A 16,368-nucleotide genomic window follows, 5' to 3' on the forward strand; every position below is an offset into this window, starting at 1 on the left:
GCTTCATGCCCTTGGTTTGTTTGCTTGTTTTGAGAAAATGTCTCCTTTGTTGCTGACATAGGCCTTGAACTCTTGTGATTCTCCTGCCACCGCCCCCCCAAGCAGCTGGGATTACACACACATGCCACCGGGACTGACCGAATGTTCTCTGAGCACATTCACTTATTGAACAAATATGTACTGAGTGCCACCAGGTGCTAGGCACGATGCTACAAGATAAATATGTCGCAGTGAATAACATGGGTGTGAGAGAAGAAGCTGGGGAGCGTGAGGTGACATGATTGGAGACTGCTAAGCCCACCTGTTGAGACTTTCTAAAACTGGCACTTGCCATTCTATAGCATAGCACTACTTCCAAACGTGCCCCAGGGGTCATTGCTTGGACATCAGGAGACCGAAGATTGACAAGCAGGATGTGAAGGTGAATCTTCAGAGTCAGCTTGACTGGATCTAGAATCAGCCAAGAGACACACCTCGGGGCTTCTCTGGGAGGCTGTCTCCCGAGAGGTTAACTGAGTCGGAGGAAACCCCACCTTGAATATGGGTGGCGCCATCCTATGGGCCAGAGTCCCCAATCTGAATAAAAAGGAAGGAGAAAGGGGGTGAACACCAGTGCCTGTCTCTGTGCTTCCGGATTGCGGACACCATGCCAGCGGCCCTCTGGCTCACCTGCGCAGTGAGCTGCTCACACCATCCCTTCTCTCTGGCTGTCCTGAACTATACATACCCTCAGAGTGTGAGTCACACAAACCCTTCCTTCACTTGCTTTTGTCAGATCATTTGCCACAGCACTGGGAAAAGAAAGGAGTACACGGGGTAAATGCAGACCTAAGGGACCCCAGGGGACTCGTTTCAGCATTATTTAGAATGGACCGTGACATAGAAAACACCTGACAGAGAAAATCTGATTATACAACATTGGTCCAAAAGGTTTAGAGAATGCAAACTATCACTTGATAATATAGCTTTGAAATAGACACCAGCGGTGGGTAGAAGAGTGGATGTCATTAGTTTAGTGAAATCTCCTGGGAAACTGGGAAACCAGTAGCTTTACTGGCACAGGGGAGTGTGGCAGTTACACAGAATCTGATGGGCAAACACTTTGGTGCGGGGTTGGGTAGACATTTTTCAAGATGTCGCCTCATTATGTAGCAGAGGCTGGCTTTAAACTCAACCATTCTGCCTCAGTTCCCCCCAAGAGCTAGGATTACAGATGTGTCACCCAACAGTCTTTTTAAATATAGGTAAGGATAACTGATTTCAGTCCGATGGTGAGCTGGAATATTAGAGGCTCGAAAACAAGCAAACAAGCACACAAGAAAGGACACGTGGACCTCCAGGCGGCGGTGGTGGCGCACGCCTTTGATCCCAGCACTCGGGAGGCAGAGCCAGGCAGATCTCTGTGAGTTCGAGGCCAGCCTGGGCTACAGAGCGAGATCCAGGACAGCTAGGGCTGCTCAGAGAAACCCTGTCTCGAAAAAAACAAACAAACAAACAAACATACAAAGAACAGGTGGACCAACAACAAAGCTCAGCCAGTCACATCTGGTCATTTATCTCAATAAATTTCAAGGTATGTATGTCATATAGCCTACATTCACTGACCACACAAATGGAAAAAAGAAAGCTGGCTATGGTAGCTGGCATGCTTGTAATCTCATCACGAGGGAGGCAGAGACAGGCAGATCCCTGGATCGCTGTGACCATCCAGCTTAGCCTAACTGGTGAGTTACTGGCCAGAGGGAGATGCTGTCTCAAAAAAGAAAATGGACAGCCCCTGAGGAATAACACCCACCGTGTCTTCGGCCCTCTCTCCCACATCCACCTGCACACACAAGTGCATTCCTATGAACATGGATGCACATACATATGCACAGATAGGCGTACCACACACGTGACAGACACACAAACAATAATGGAAGGAGCCAGGTGTCGTGGTGCACGCCACTAGTGTCAGCACTCACTCTGAAGGCTTGGCAGGAGGATTACAAGTTTGAAGCCAGCATGGACTACAGAGTGAGTATCAGGCCCGGCTAAGCCGAACAGCCATGACTTACGCCCCAAGTCCACTTAAAGAACCCATCAGGACGTGCTCTTACAAGAAGTGCTAATTGAAATGCTGCTTTGGAAAAACCAAACCAAACCCAAAGGTAATACAACAACAGGAGACTGACTCATTAGGATGTTTGAAAGACGGCTGTAAAGAGGAAGGGACCAGGAACGTGCTCTTGTTGAGTTTACTATAGTAAATATGTTACATAATTACAGATCAGAATTAGACTTAAACCAAAGAGCAAGCCCTCCACAGGGAAAACAGAACAAAACAAATGTAACCTAACTGTATCAAGTTGTTGGACCCAGAAAGGAATATATGAGAGGAATTTAAATAAAACTTTGAATGGTGTGTGTGTGCCAGGGGTGGAGTGATAGAGTACAAATTAGTCATAGACAAAGGTCTGTGTTTGATCCCTAACGCTGAAAAACTAGAATTAAAATTAACAATTGTATTCTACATCCCTGAAACATACTCAAGAACAAATCAAATGAACTGCAACACACACACACACACACACACACACACACACACACACGGAGCACACACTCAAACAAACACACATACACATAAATACATTTAACAGAATACCTCCACCCCTAGAAGTGGGAAGCAGATATTCTGAAGTGTGGTCCCTGGCCCCAGGCATCACATCTGGCCCTGTGGGTGTGTAGTAAAAGTCTATATGAAAGTTCTAAAGGACAGAGCGTCGCTAAGGGGGTAAAACTGTCTTTAAAATATAGTGACTTGGTGGCAGCTGTAGCCTAATGGCAGCTCTGCCCTGGTTGGCAGATTGGTTATATTATCTCTTGTCCTAAGCAGTAAAACTCATACATGCGTTTCTGACCTCTCTCCCCTGTCTCTGGTCTTCTAAATGTCTTTCCTAGCAAGTGAGCCTACATCAGAAGTTTTGAGAAGTGTGAAACATGGGAACCTGCATGTCATTAACAGTGACCAGGGCACCCATATCACAGGACATACTGCCCAGCATTGAGACCAGATACACAGCCCAGAACCACCTCAGGCAGCAGGGTTGGGAGAGAGAAACAATTATTCGTTGAAACAATAGCCTCAGACCTTAAGAGGCAACCCACCTTGCCAGGCTGAGTTGTAGTCCTTAGAGAAACACCGGTAAATTTAAATACCAAGACAGACTGCCTCTTAGGAGTGCCTGGGGCTACAGCCCTTGCCCTAAATCATCAGTGCCCTGGGTATTCATCCAGGCTCCATCCTGCAGTATTGACATGTGAGCAGAGAGCTTTGCTGTTGTGCACACCCCAAACTTAATTCCAGAGAAGGAACAGCTCAGTGGGGATCAAGTGTCTTGCTCCTTGAAATGAACTATTTCTTGCCACGGTGTATGTGTGCACGTGTGGTCTATATGGATGTGTTTGTGTGGGTGTGTCCACATGTGTGTAGGTCTGCATGTGAGACTGGATGTCTTCTTCAGTTGCTCTCCACTTTATCTTTGGGGTCTCTCGCTGAACTTGAGGCTTATCAATTCAATAGGCTGGCTGGCCAATGAGCCCCAAGAATGTACTTGTCTCTGTTTCCCAGTACTGGGATTACAGACATGTGCTAACGCACATAGTTTTGGGGTAATACAGAGCCAAACTTAGGTCCTTGTGTGGCAGGCACTTTACCCACTGAGCCGTCTCCCCCAGTTCATCTTGTCAACTTGACTGGAGTTGGCATGGCTTAGGAGACACACTTCTGGGTTTGTGTGTGAATCCAGTGTTAGGAAGGTTTAACTGAGGAGGAAAGACCCACTCTGAGTGTTGGCAGCGTCACTGAAGGCTGAACGTAAAGGTCCCAGAGTGAATTTAAGGAAGGAAGTGAGCGGAGCCCCGGCTCCAGGGAGGAGCCACAGCCGAGAAATCGAAGCAGCCCGGCGAAACAGTGGATTCTCCGAGGGAGGAAGTCAGCCTTAGAAACACCCTGACGCACCAGTGCACCTTCTTTGGACTGGTCTCCAGAACAATAAGATCATGAATTAAATCCATCCCTATTGTCTTAAGTCCGTGGTGATTTGTGGCCGTGGCTATAGGAAACTGATATGTAGGGACGGCTGTTACTGCTTCCACAGGCCCGAGTTGGGAGCCTTTTTTTTTTTTTTTTTGTGAACTCCAAGCAAATTCCAATTCTCTGATAAGACGTACTCTTCCCCCATCTGCTTCAAGTGTAGAGACTTCATGGAGGGTTGACCCGACCCTAGCAGTCCTTCCCTGAGAATTGATACATGGAAGCCAGAAGAGCGTCGATCCTTTGCGCTGGGGTTCGGGTGAAGATTCAAAGCTGAATCTCTGAGTGGATGGGGAAGGAAGAAGGAAATAGGACAGAGGGAAGGACGTTCTGGGATCGGGTTGCTTCTGTTTCCTGTGGCACACTTGTTCTCCACCTATGGAAAAAAATCAGTCAATCTTGCTGTTGTTCACACTCACTGAGCAGGCTTCCAGCTCCTTGAAATACAAATACTTTTTATCTTTTTCAGCTGTCACCTACAATGCCTGGAGAATGGGTCCCTTTGTTCACCTGTCTTTCTCTGCATTTCTATGACCAACTCTTGACTGTTTCTGTCTTGTCTATGTGAGTTTATCTAAGTCACATGATACCATATACAGATTACAGAGGGATTTCAGTCATTCTGTGTCTCCGCCTTACACTAAACTCCTTTATGAATTAATCAGTTCCTACTTCAAACACATGGAGTCAGTTCCCAGAACTGGCTAAATTTTCTCTGTCTCTGTCTCTGTCTCTCTCTCTCTCATCTATCATCTATCTATCTATCATCTACCTATCTATCTATCTATTTATTTATGTCAAAATTTTGATTCTTAATTTAACAAGTTCATACATGGATACATTGTAAACTGACGTCTCCACCTCTGCCCCCCCCCCACTCCCCTGCTCCCTCAAACATGTCGCCTTCCCCCGCCACTCTCATGGCCTGTTCACTTGTTTTTTAATAACCCAAGGACTCCACTCAGTGCTTCTTGCCTGAGTGTGAACTTATTAGATTCTTCCTTTTTCCCATCCCTGCCCCTCCTCTCTACTTAACGACAAATAATTCTGATAAAAATTGCCTCTGATGCTGAAAACCCTTTAGGACTGCTGTTCTTCAAAGTTCCACCTAGAGAATTACTTCTGCTCTACCTCATGTGGGATTTTTTTTTTTTTTTCTGAGACAGGGTCTCACTATGTAGCCCCAGCTGGCCTGGAAATCACAGAGCTCTGCCTGCCTCTGCCTTCAGAGTGCTGGGATCACAGGCGTGCGCCACCATGTCTGTTTTATAGTCACCTTTAGCTTGAAGAAAGGAACCAAGTGGCTGAGTATTAACAAGAAGGTTCTCCAACACTATTCTAGTTTCTTCAACAATGATTCTCCATCTTTATTTTTTACATTTTATTTATTTATTTTGTTTGGGGCACATGTGTATGTGTGTTAGTTTGTGTGTGGAGATCAAAGGATGGTGTGTGAGAACTGGTCCTCTCCTTTGAGCCATGTGAGTCTGGGAATTAAACTTAGGCTCAGCAGTAGGTAGTTTACCAAAGGAACCATTTCACTCACCCCAGCCATGATTCTTGTTTGCCTTTCAAGTCTAAATTTTCTCAGTTCTAGAACATGCAGTTAAACGCTATCATCAAAAAACATGCACGGACTGTAAATCCTCATTGCCGTGGGGATGGGACTATCACTTTACAAGGTGAGACCGACCATACACTTTGCTTAAAAGATGCCAACAGACCACCATTGGCAAATATTTCCCAGTCTTTCCTAGAATGGAGCTGTTAAACACAGTGAGAAGGTTGTGGACATTGTTGTGGGTGTGGAGCTCATCTGGCATACGTGTGGCCTTGGGTTCAATTTCCAGCTCTCCCCAAATTAAAAAATTAGGGCAGTCAAGGTGGCTCTGTAGGTGAAGGTGCCCAACCTGATGACCTGAGTTCAATCTCCAGGATTCACTTAATGGAAGGTGAGAACTGACTCATGAAAGTTGTTCTCAGAGTTACACACACACACACACACACACACACACACACACACACACACACTTAAAAATATAATTTAAAATTTATTAATTCATATTAAAACACAAAAAATGATAGGGCAGGGGGGGGAGTTCTCATTTACCTCTATTGGTAAAGTGGAGAGGGGTGTTGGCGAACAGCAGGAGACTGAGTATGGTGTTAGCTGTACCATTTGTTACCACTTAATAACCTCAGGCAATTCAGCTAACACCTCCTCATTCTAATGTCTTCCTCTGTATTTCCTCATTGGCTGAGCACTTGGAAGAATTAGGCAAAATGGACACATGCAAGGTTTTTATCATGACTGGACAGAGTGTCAGGAGAAGTTAGGTTTTTATTCCAACCCGAGACTGTGGGATCACAGCTATTCTACTTACCATGATTGATCAAGAGAATTGCCTTGGACCAATTCTTTAATATGTTATGAGCTGAGACTCACACAAGCCCACATACAGAGTAGTATCAAATTTGGAACATAAGTAAGGATGCTACTATATGCAAATGGTTAAAGATTCAGCGTATGAATGCACATAACAATCTAAACAGATGCCACGGATTTCTGCAAAGCATGCCTAAGATGCTCCTCAGCAGATGCTTCCAAACTCTGCCTGAATTACAGCTTTTGAACAAGACAAAAAGCCCAATGGATCTGTACCAGAGATCTCTACCTTCCTCCACCCCCACAACTGTCTTTACTTAGTACTAAACTTAGAGCAGATGGATAATCCAGCAAACAAGACAATGCCTGCATCTGCTAATAAAATTAATCCTGCTGGACCCATTGAGAAGAAAGCGTCAAGTGGTCTGTACATGTTAGCAGAGCTGGGAATAATGCATGCAAGGGTTCCTGCCTTTGAGGAATTCATTATTTATATGGTTTAGATGTGGCACTATTCGGTAACACTTGCTAGGTACTTACTGTGTGCCTGGCACTACTGGGAATGCTTTAGTCTTATCAACATATTTGGTCTTTTTAGTGGCCCTATGAAATAGAAATTATCCAGTTTTCACAGAGGTCCAGTGACTTGGTCCAAGAGCACATGGTTAAGAAGCCAAGTAGAGATTTCAAAGTCCATGCTTCTAAATTGTGATGCTAAGCCACTCTTCTAGAAAGGCACAGGGAAGTATAGCATATCTTTTGACAGTCATACTTACTATATGTTGTGGATTTTTAAAGGTACATTTCATTTTTAATTATATGTATGTGTGTGGCTGTGCACATGTGTACATGTGAGTGCAGGGGCGCCTATGGTGTCCAGAAGAGGGCATGGGATCCCTTGAGCTGGAGTTACAGGCAGTTGTGAGCTACCACGGCCCCCACTATCCTCTCTCATCCCCTGCCTCTCTGTTACCAGAACTTTTCTTCCCCACAAGTTCTCTCACTTTTATGTCTTTTGTGTGTGCATGACCAACCAGGTTTAATTAGGGCAGTCTGCATGAGCATCAATGGGAAGTTATTTACTGGATGGAACATGGGCACCTTATTAGTGGCCAGACTACTGAAGAATGGGAGACCCCTCTCCCCAGCAGCCACTAACTGTCAATAGCCCCCTAGGGACCCAATCTTTTTTTTTTAAGATTTAGTTATTATTATGTATACAGCATGTATGACTGCAGACCAGAAGAGGGCACCAGATCTCGTTGCAGATGGTTGTGAGCCACCATGTGGTTGCTGGGAATTGAACTCAGCACCTTTGGAAGAGCAGCCAATGCTCTTAACTTCTGAGCCATCTCTCCAGCCCAGGACCCAATCTTATGCAGGTCTTGTATGAGTAATAGTAGCTGTGGTGACTTCATGAGTATAAGGAACATATCATATCCAGAAGACATTTTTCTTGTGGTGTGCCCATTTGTCCCTAGCTATTACATTCTTTTTCTCCTTCTTTCCATGTTCCCTAAGCCTCAGGGGCAATGATTTTTATATATATATATATATACTCTCAACCATCACTTATCCTCAGTTTTCCAGATAGTGTTTCTGCATTAATTGCTAGGCCCATTGCAATAAGAACCTTCTCTTACAATGGTTAAGAGCAGTACTAATCTATGAGTATACACATGAGTATTTAGAAGGTAGTTTGACAACATGTCCATTTACAAAACAATAGTTAGTAACAGATTACCCCTTTTCCCCCACCAGGGCCTATGACTTTCCTAGCCACGGGCTTTTGACTAGGTTTTCAAAGCCAGGCATGAGTTCCTTCCTGTGGAGTAGGCCTCAAATTCAAGCATAAAGTAGTGTGTTAGCCCCACACCAGTTATACCACTATGATGCCAATGGGTACATCTTGACTGGCAGCTCATTACTGTAGCGCTCCGAGTCCACAGGTAAGATTGTTGATGACTTTTCTCTACCTGCTACCAGCTGGGTCTCGGATATCAAACTCAGCTCATCAGGCTGGACACACTTCTTTATCCGCTGAGTCATCTCAGCACCCCTTGAATGTCTGAAGACCAGGAAAAGCCAGTGGAACAACTCTAAGGTGTGGGCTTGTCTACTGCTGCTGAGACAAGCAGGGAGGGGAAAGGAGTGGGGTGGGGGCTGTTGCTCAGTGGTAGCACACATTCAGGAGGCTCCAGATTCACTCTCCAGCACCCCAAGGTGGGAAAGAAGGGAGGAGTAGGGATGGACAGTGTGGTCCAAGCAGGCAAATCCAAGGAAGCTTCCGGCTCTACCACAGCCTGGGTCAAGGCTCATGAGAGCGTTACTGAGATTAGGGAGCTTCTTTCTCCCTCAGCATGTCTGGTTGATCGCCTCAGGACATATCAGAAGGCTAGAACCTAAATGTTGAAGAGTCCAGAAAATGATTGTGACTTATTGTCTCCTTCTATGGCTGCTAAGTTCATCGGAATCTGTATTGATTGTAGAAGAGGAAGGCATGAGTTTGATCACTCACGGAAGATCTAGCAGTAAGATCACCTAAGATCCAGTCAAGATTTTTTCTGTCTGGTGAGTGCAGTGTATATCAGTGGAGGAGTCTAAACAGAGAAATAACGTGACCTCAACCATATCTTTCAAGGATTCCATTCTCATCTGTGTTGTGTAAAGTAGCACTGTCCTCTTGAGATTCAAATGGTAATTGTGAATTTTCTGGTAGGTGCAGTAGCATTAAAAAAGCTGGGCTTACTATCCAATAATCCAAACACTGGGGAGGCTGAGGCAGGATAATTGCAAGTTTAAACAAGCCTGGCTTCCATTCTGTCTCAAATACAAGGAAACTATACAAAGACAGGTGAACGTGTGTGTGTGTGTGTGTGTGTGTGTGTGTGTGTGTGTGTGTGTGTGTGTGAATGCATGCACCCATGCGCACTCATGAGGAAGCCAGAGGAGGACATCAAGTGCCTTCCTTCCTCTGTTACTTTGCATCTTATTCCCTTGAGACGAGGTCTCAGTGAATCCCAGAAGCTCACCATTCTCACTGGTCACAGAGTTTCCAGGATCTACTTGTCCCTGCCCCGCAGCACTAGCATTTCAGGCATGCCTGGCTTTTGCATGGGTGCTGGAGAACAGCAATCATCCTTATCCACTGAACCATCTTCCTAAGCCTGAGGTCAATATTAATACCATAACATAACCTAATGTGGCTAAAACATCATTTTAACATATCGTCAATGTAAAATTGAATAATGTTACTTTCATAATGTCTTTGAAATCCAGTGACTATCTTCTACTTCCAGCACATCTTGATATGGACCAGCTATAGCTCAAGTACTCAGTAGCCAACATGTGTGACTTGGGACTTTAACACAGGTGGGAAGCAATATGTCCTTCCCCTACCTCCCCCAGCTGGGGGTTTGTAGGCGCTGTCTCCCCCATACTCCAGGCTGTTGGAACTCTCCGAGGCAGCTTCAGAGCTCCCTGAGGATGATCAGGTACTACCTGGGGCTCCAAGTTGACAGTGCTGGATCTGTACAGAGCCCTTTCTGTCCCAAGCATTTCATTCAGTCATCACGACAACATACTCATTAGACTCCTGCTGCTACCCCACGTTGAGAGACGAAGGACCGCAGCCACAGGAGAGATGATGTAATTTCTCCAAAGCCACACCACAGACTTGTGTCAGCGCCTATGATTTCATCTGTTACACCAGTGACCCTTAAACTTTTTTGCTCACGTGCCGGCTGGAAGCTTTTCTCTGTAAGTCATAGCTGCTGTAAGGTGGCTCTTTTCCTGTATGTTATAAATAAACTTTATTTTCTACATGTTAACTATGTTCAGCAGCCTGCCTAAATTCATTTGTTAATCCTTCCAGGTTATCTGTTTAATCCTTTTGTAATTACCCATGTAATTACATCACCTGCTTACAACGACTTTTTTTTTTTTTTTTTTTTTTGGAGCTGAGGATCGAACCCCGGGCCTTGCACGTGCTAGGCAAGTGCTCTACCACTGAGCTAAATCCCCAACCCCTACAACGACCATTTTATCCCTTTCTTTTTAGTTCTCACGTACTTATTTATTTATGTCTTGCTTTATTATACTAGCTATGACATTTAAGGAACTATACTGTGGTGCCTGCCAAGGACCACGCAGCCACCAAAAGAAGAGATTCGAACCACATGGGGCTCCCGGGAGCTGCTTGTGGCTTGGTTTCCAGTGTTGGCCGCAGGCGGTATTGAGCATGTCTACAGGCCCAGCTTGCAGAAGTGTGTGCCCTGGTGTTTTCTGGAGGCCCTGTCTCAGAGTCCTTTGTGCAGCGTGTATACCAGCCTTTCCTCATCACTTGCGATGGACACCCAACCTGCAGCACTTACCAAACCATCTGCCAGACTGTCTTATCTCCAGAACCCTGGGACGACTTCCACCAGGTCTTGCTGTGCCTGCCCCTCTGTTTGGAAGAGGACCGGTGGGCTCCCAGGGGTCTTCTTGTGGAGCAGCAACATGCCAGCCTCCCGGCCCCATGTGATGGCAGGGAGAGACTTGCCAGATAGATGTGGATGAATCCGGTACTGAAGAGGCCGGTTGTCCCCAGCGCTGTGTCAATACTGTGGGCAGTAGGTGCCAGTGTTGGGAGGAGCAGAGCACATCTGCAGACGGGATGCTCCGCCTCCCCCAAGGAGGGGGTCCCTCCCTGGTGGTCCCAAACCCCACAACAGGAGCGGATAGCACAGTAAGGGAGGAGGTGCACAGGCTGTATAGCCCCAGGTTGACGCGCTGGAGCAGAAACTGCAGTTGGCTCTGGCCCCACTGCACAGCCTGGCCTCAGAGCCTGGACTACAAGACCCTGGCGCGCACCAAACAAAACCATCCACAAAAGCATAGACCAAAACAAACTCCTTCAGGCAGCTGGTTCACTGAGTGAGGGGTCTCCTTGGAGGAGCAGCTGGGGTCCTGCTCTTGTGAAACAGATCTGTGAGAGCATCTCGCCCCTCAGGTTGGACTAAGCTGTCACCCATACCTTCCTTCAGGCACTATCTGATGGTGCCTGCGAGCAGAGGGCCCTGCTTGTCTGTCCCTCTTTCTCAGGAGGTTCCTAGGACTTGGGCTTGGGGAATGGGGTCGTGTGTGACTCTCCAAATGGTGTTTTCAAGGAAAGGTAGGAGAGCTCGCTGCCCAGAGGTGAGGTGGGGATTATCCCAGTCTTTGTCATAATAAAGCTGGGACAAAAAAAAAAAATCTATACTATGGATATATATGGATATATGGATATATAGTGGACATCCTTAAATGTTTCTTAGAGACAACTTTTATTACTAGTGATACTATTTACTGTATTTTTCAGATATTATTTACTAGAATACAGGCATTCCCTAGTTTTAATATGATCAGAATTCCTATGATTATAAATGAGTGTTAAGTTTTATACAAGAAATTTCTCTATCTGGGAGATCTTCTTAGCACTCTTGTCCCATTTTCTGTGGGTGTAAACACCAATGATTTTCCAATGCTAAGAAACTCTGCATTCCTGGAATGAACTTCCCTTATAAAGATGTCCTTTTTAGTATATGTCACTGGATTCAATTAGCAAATTATTTTCTTCAGGATTCTATGGGAGAGATTAACATGTAACTGTCATTTCTTTTAATGCCTTTCCATTTTGGCATCATCTAGATTACACTAGCCTCATAAAATGAGCTGGGACAAGTTCCCCTTTTTACCTTCTAGAAGTTGCTGTGGAAGGATGGTGTTTCTTTAGAATAATTCACTAATGGAGGCCAGAAAAAAAACACAAGATTTTTAGCCATAAATTAGACTTTTAAAAAATAATATTAGGAATTCTTTGAAAAATTCATACTGTGGATTTTCAACTATTTTTAAAAGTAATGTATAAGTTCTGGCAAACTGTGCTTGGGGTTATTCTCTCTCTCCCTCTCTCTCTTTTAATTTTTGAGACAGGGTCTCACTATGTTGGCATAGCTAGCCTTGAACATGGGGTTCCAGACCTTCCCCAAGTAGCTGGGACTGCAGGCAAACAAAACCACATCTGTCTAATGGTTTGGGAGGGGAGGGAGGGGGTTTGTTTGGACCCAGATTTTGTTTGTTTTTGAGACAGTTTGCAGACCTGCTTGGGCTTCTCAAATGCCAGGAGTGCAGAGATGCAGCGCCATGCTCGGCTCCCAACTTCTGCTTTTTTAAAAAGTTGCTTTAGTAATTACACCTAATATTAATACTATTTATGGTTTTTTGTTTTTGTTTTTGTTTTTTGTTTTTTTGAGACAGGGTTTCTCTGTAGCTTTGGAGTCTGTCCTGGACTACCTCTGTAGACCAGGCTGGCCTCGAACTCATAGAGATTGCCTGCCTCTGCCTCCTGAGTTCTGGGATTACAGGTGTGCACCACCACCGCCTGGCAGGTTTGTTTTTTTATCATATTAATGTTTATATCATCTGTACCAATATCTCCTTTCACATTCCTAATATAGGTATTTGATGGAAAATATTTTAAAATAATCTATCCAATCTATGGAAGCATGGATAAATAAAATGAAGTATATTCTTATAATATTTAGCCATAAAAGGACAAATTACTGATGGGATATAAATTGAAAATATGCTGAGTGGAAGAAGCCATTTACAAAGGAGTTCATGCTGTACACGTTTATTCTTACAAAATGTTCAGAATTGGAAAATCTATGGAGCCAGAAAACAGATTCGAGGCTTCCTGTAGCTAGGGGGCTTAGGAAGAGAGCAAAGGAGAGAAGTGGGATGACCAGCTGTGAGAATTATGGGGGTTTTCTGGGGGATAATAAAAACATCCTAAAGCTGGTAGTAGTGATAGTTGCACTGAATTCTAAGCTGTGTGAATTTGAGCTCAATGAAGTTGTCTGTCTTGAAAATGACACTGTGCGTTTAATACCCAGCAGTAAACACCAACTAACGAACCGAAGCAAAAAACCAAAACCAAACCCCAAACCTTATACTGTTGGACAAACTACATCCTCCCTCAGTTTTTTCCAGACAACAAATTGGAAACCTGACTTGTAAAAGAGTTTGTAACCTAATCAGGTAACATTTGAGCCTTGGAATCAGTATGTCCGTTTTCCTTGTCTTTGGTAGCTTGGAGGCTCTTGATCCTGACACCACACGGCAGCACCGGCCAGGCACTGGCTCTCCTACAAGTGTTTCATAACGAAGAATGCCTGGACATGTCAGGACAGTTGGCTGGTTACAGGACTGTTGTCCTCACTAGCACTTGCTCCCAGGCGAGGTGTGTGCGGGGCAAAGGGACTGTGTTCTAGTCTCTGCTAGCTGAATGGAAATGCGGTGGCAAGGCCCTTGGCTTGCTGACCCAGACCTGGACACTTCAAGAAGGTCAGTTCCAGTCCAGACGTGTAAAGAGATACAGTCAGACCAACCTATCATCTCTGGAAGTCACAACAATGTGGAAAACCTGGGCAAGGTGACCTTGTTTCGCTGGGTGGCATTGAACCGCTGTTACTTAGTTCTGCCTGTGCTGTCTGAACAGCCCTGGCGGCTGAGGAGATTTATACTGCTGAAAAACCTGATCCCTCACTCTTCTCTTACACTTTTTTTTTTTTTTTTTTGTGGGTGAATTTAATCTTTGTACCTGCCATGTCTGCTGGGTATATAATTAGCAAGCTGACATCTGAGCGGGGCTTCTCAGCTCGCTTTATTTAGGGGTGGTTTTTTTTTTTTTTTTTTGCTTTTAGGTAAACATAGACACCCCAACTTCCTTATTAACCAGGATAATAAGGACAGCCTTATTCAACCCTCAGAATTTATCAAGAACACAGAAATATCTGAGTCTAGGTGTCAATTAGAGTCACCTTGTCCTTTAGATGTGACTGAAACTGCTTGTCGTGTGGGTTATGTAAAGCTCCGTGCCTCCTAAGCTGGTCACTTCCTGGAGACAGTTCTGTGGTTACCTCTGACTATAACTTCTGTAAGTGTCCTCCGTTAGGGACTGTCCGCTGTCCCCTGCTGCTGCCATCTTCCCCAGGGAAGACTGTCGCAGAATTCAGAACCTGCTCTCAATTAGTGCTGTGCAGAGCGAGGAAGGGACCCTCTAAATATGGACCTAGCAGACCTCAAAGTTTAGGACTAGGCAGGGATTAACTTCTGGGTAACCAACCAGTAAAAACACAACACATCACTCACTGTAACCTGTATCAGTATTGCCAGATCACAGTGACTCTTAATTGTCTCAGAATAAACTGTTTTCTTATTTTCTTTAAAAAAAAGTTGAATGACCAGGCAGTGGTGGTGCACGCCTGTAATCCCAGCACTTGGGAGGCAGAGGCAGGAGGATCTTTGTGAGTTCAAGGCCAGTCTGGTCTACAGAGTGAGATCCAGGACAGCCAGGACAGCCAGGGCTACAGAGAGAAACCCTGTCTCGGAAACAAAACAAACAAAAAACGGTTGAATGAGGCTCTTACACCATTCCCCTATCCTGTGTGAATCTCCAGACTACTGCCCAAGGTTCAGCCCTCTACTCCCCTCCCCCTCCCTTCCTCTTTTGTTCTAATATCCTTATACAGCCAAGGTTGGCATCCAACTTCTCAGGTAGAGGAAATCTTTCTCTAATCTTTCCCCTGACTCTAGGGTTTTGCCTGCATATCTGAGAACACCAAACTAAAGTTTCAGAACGTTATTTATAAGGATTTGCCCATTAACATCATAGCAAGGATTCTGCTCCTCCTCCTCCTGTGTCAGAGATTAAGTCTGTGCATTTTGTGTGTTCTTAACATGAATCAGGAAAAAAAAATCCACTGGATAACAAAATATTAAATATTAACAAAATAACAGGACAAGACAATTGGATCCAGTCAACACTATTTATTGAACGCCTCTGATGTTCTAGGCACGGACTTAGTCATAAAGGGGTACAGAAGCAGACACAGCTCTGCCCTTGTGTGGCTTACAGAGCTGCTGTGAAAGAGAAACATCACATACAGAGGCAAAACGAAGCTGTGAGTGACAAGTGCCAGGAAGATGGTTGCAGGAGCTGAGAAAAAGACACCACCTAGCAGGAGCTGGGCAGGACAGTCCACTAGGCCTGACAGCAGAGCTGTGGCCTGAAGGTTCACTAGGTTGATTTGGGGAATGGCTAATGCTATTTCAGGTGAAGGAAGCAGGCTACTGGAAGGCTCTGTAACATCAGAAAACCTTGGTCAAGGACTGAAAGGTGGCCCACACGGCTGGGGCTGCAAACTTGAGTAGCACTGGGTAGTAAGATTAAGTTAGAGAGATGAGTGAAGCCAGACCACTACGAAGTTTCAAGTCAGGGAGAGATGGCAAAAATTTACATTTGGGAAAGAACTACCACTCTGGCTACAGTACAGATGGTAAACAGGAATATTACAAGGACTTGAGCTGAACTGTCAGCTGCCTAGAGTACTGATGTGGAGACGACTAATTATTCAGAGAAGTGGTTTATCTCTGTGGGTGCTGTGATGCACCTGCTATACTAAATGGATATATACATACAGGTCACAACACCCTTCATGGCAGTGACTCCAAAGCCACCAACAAAAGTGGTAGTCTTTCCTCCCCAAACTTCCTACCCTCTCTGCCAAGGTGGCTTTCTTCACTTAGAAAAGTTATTAGTACATATTAATTGTACAAAACATTGAGTTCCATTGTTACATTTTCATACATTCTTACAATCTGAATCCACTTTTAACCATGTCTTTCCTCCTCTACCCCCTTGTTTTTCTTGGGGTATGCAAACACACTACTCCCCATAGTTTCTCCTTAAACTTAGTTCTTTGCTGTCAAGATAGAATATTCAAAGTCACAACTAGTGCTTCCTTTTTAATATTCCTTATAAAAGAAAAACAAAATAAACACAAACTCCATGTATTTGGGCTTTGGGATGTGGCTCAGTTGG

General features: G+C 44.8%; 1 protein-coding gene across 1 annotated transcript; it reads left to right on the top strand.

Annotated features, from left to right (window-relative positions):
• Positions 1-206: 206 nt before the first annotated feature.
• Egfl7 (EGF like domain multiple 7) lies at positions 207-11,342 on the top strand. The gene is given in 7 exon segments (XM_036204494.1): positions 207-272; positions 7,060-7,169; positions 10,604-10,718; positions 10,721-10,842; positions 10,844-10,940; positions 10,942-11,220; positions 11,223-11,342. Coding segments are annotated over 7 exon segments (909 nt in total).
• The last annotated feature ends 5,026 nt before the right edge of the window (positions 11,343-16,368 follow it).

This window comes from Onychomys torridus, chromosome 13 (assembly GCF_903995425.1).
Source record: "Onychomys torridus chromosome 13, mOncTor1.1, whole genome shotgun sequence".
NCBI lineage: Eukaryota > Metazoa > Chordata > Mammalia > Rodentia > Cricetidae > Onychomys > Onychomys torridus.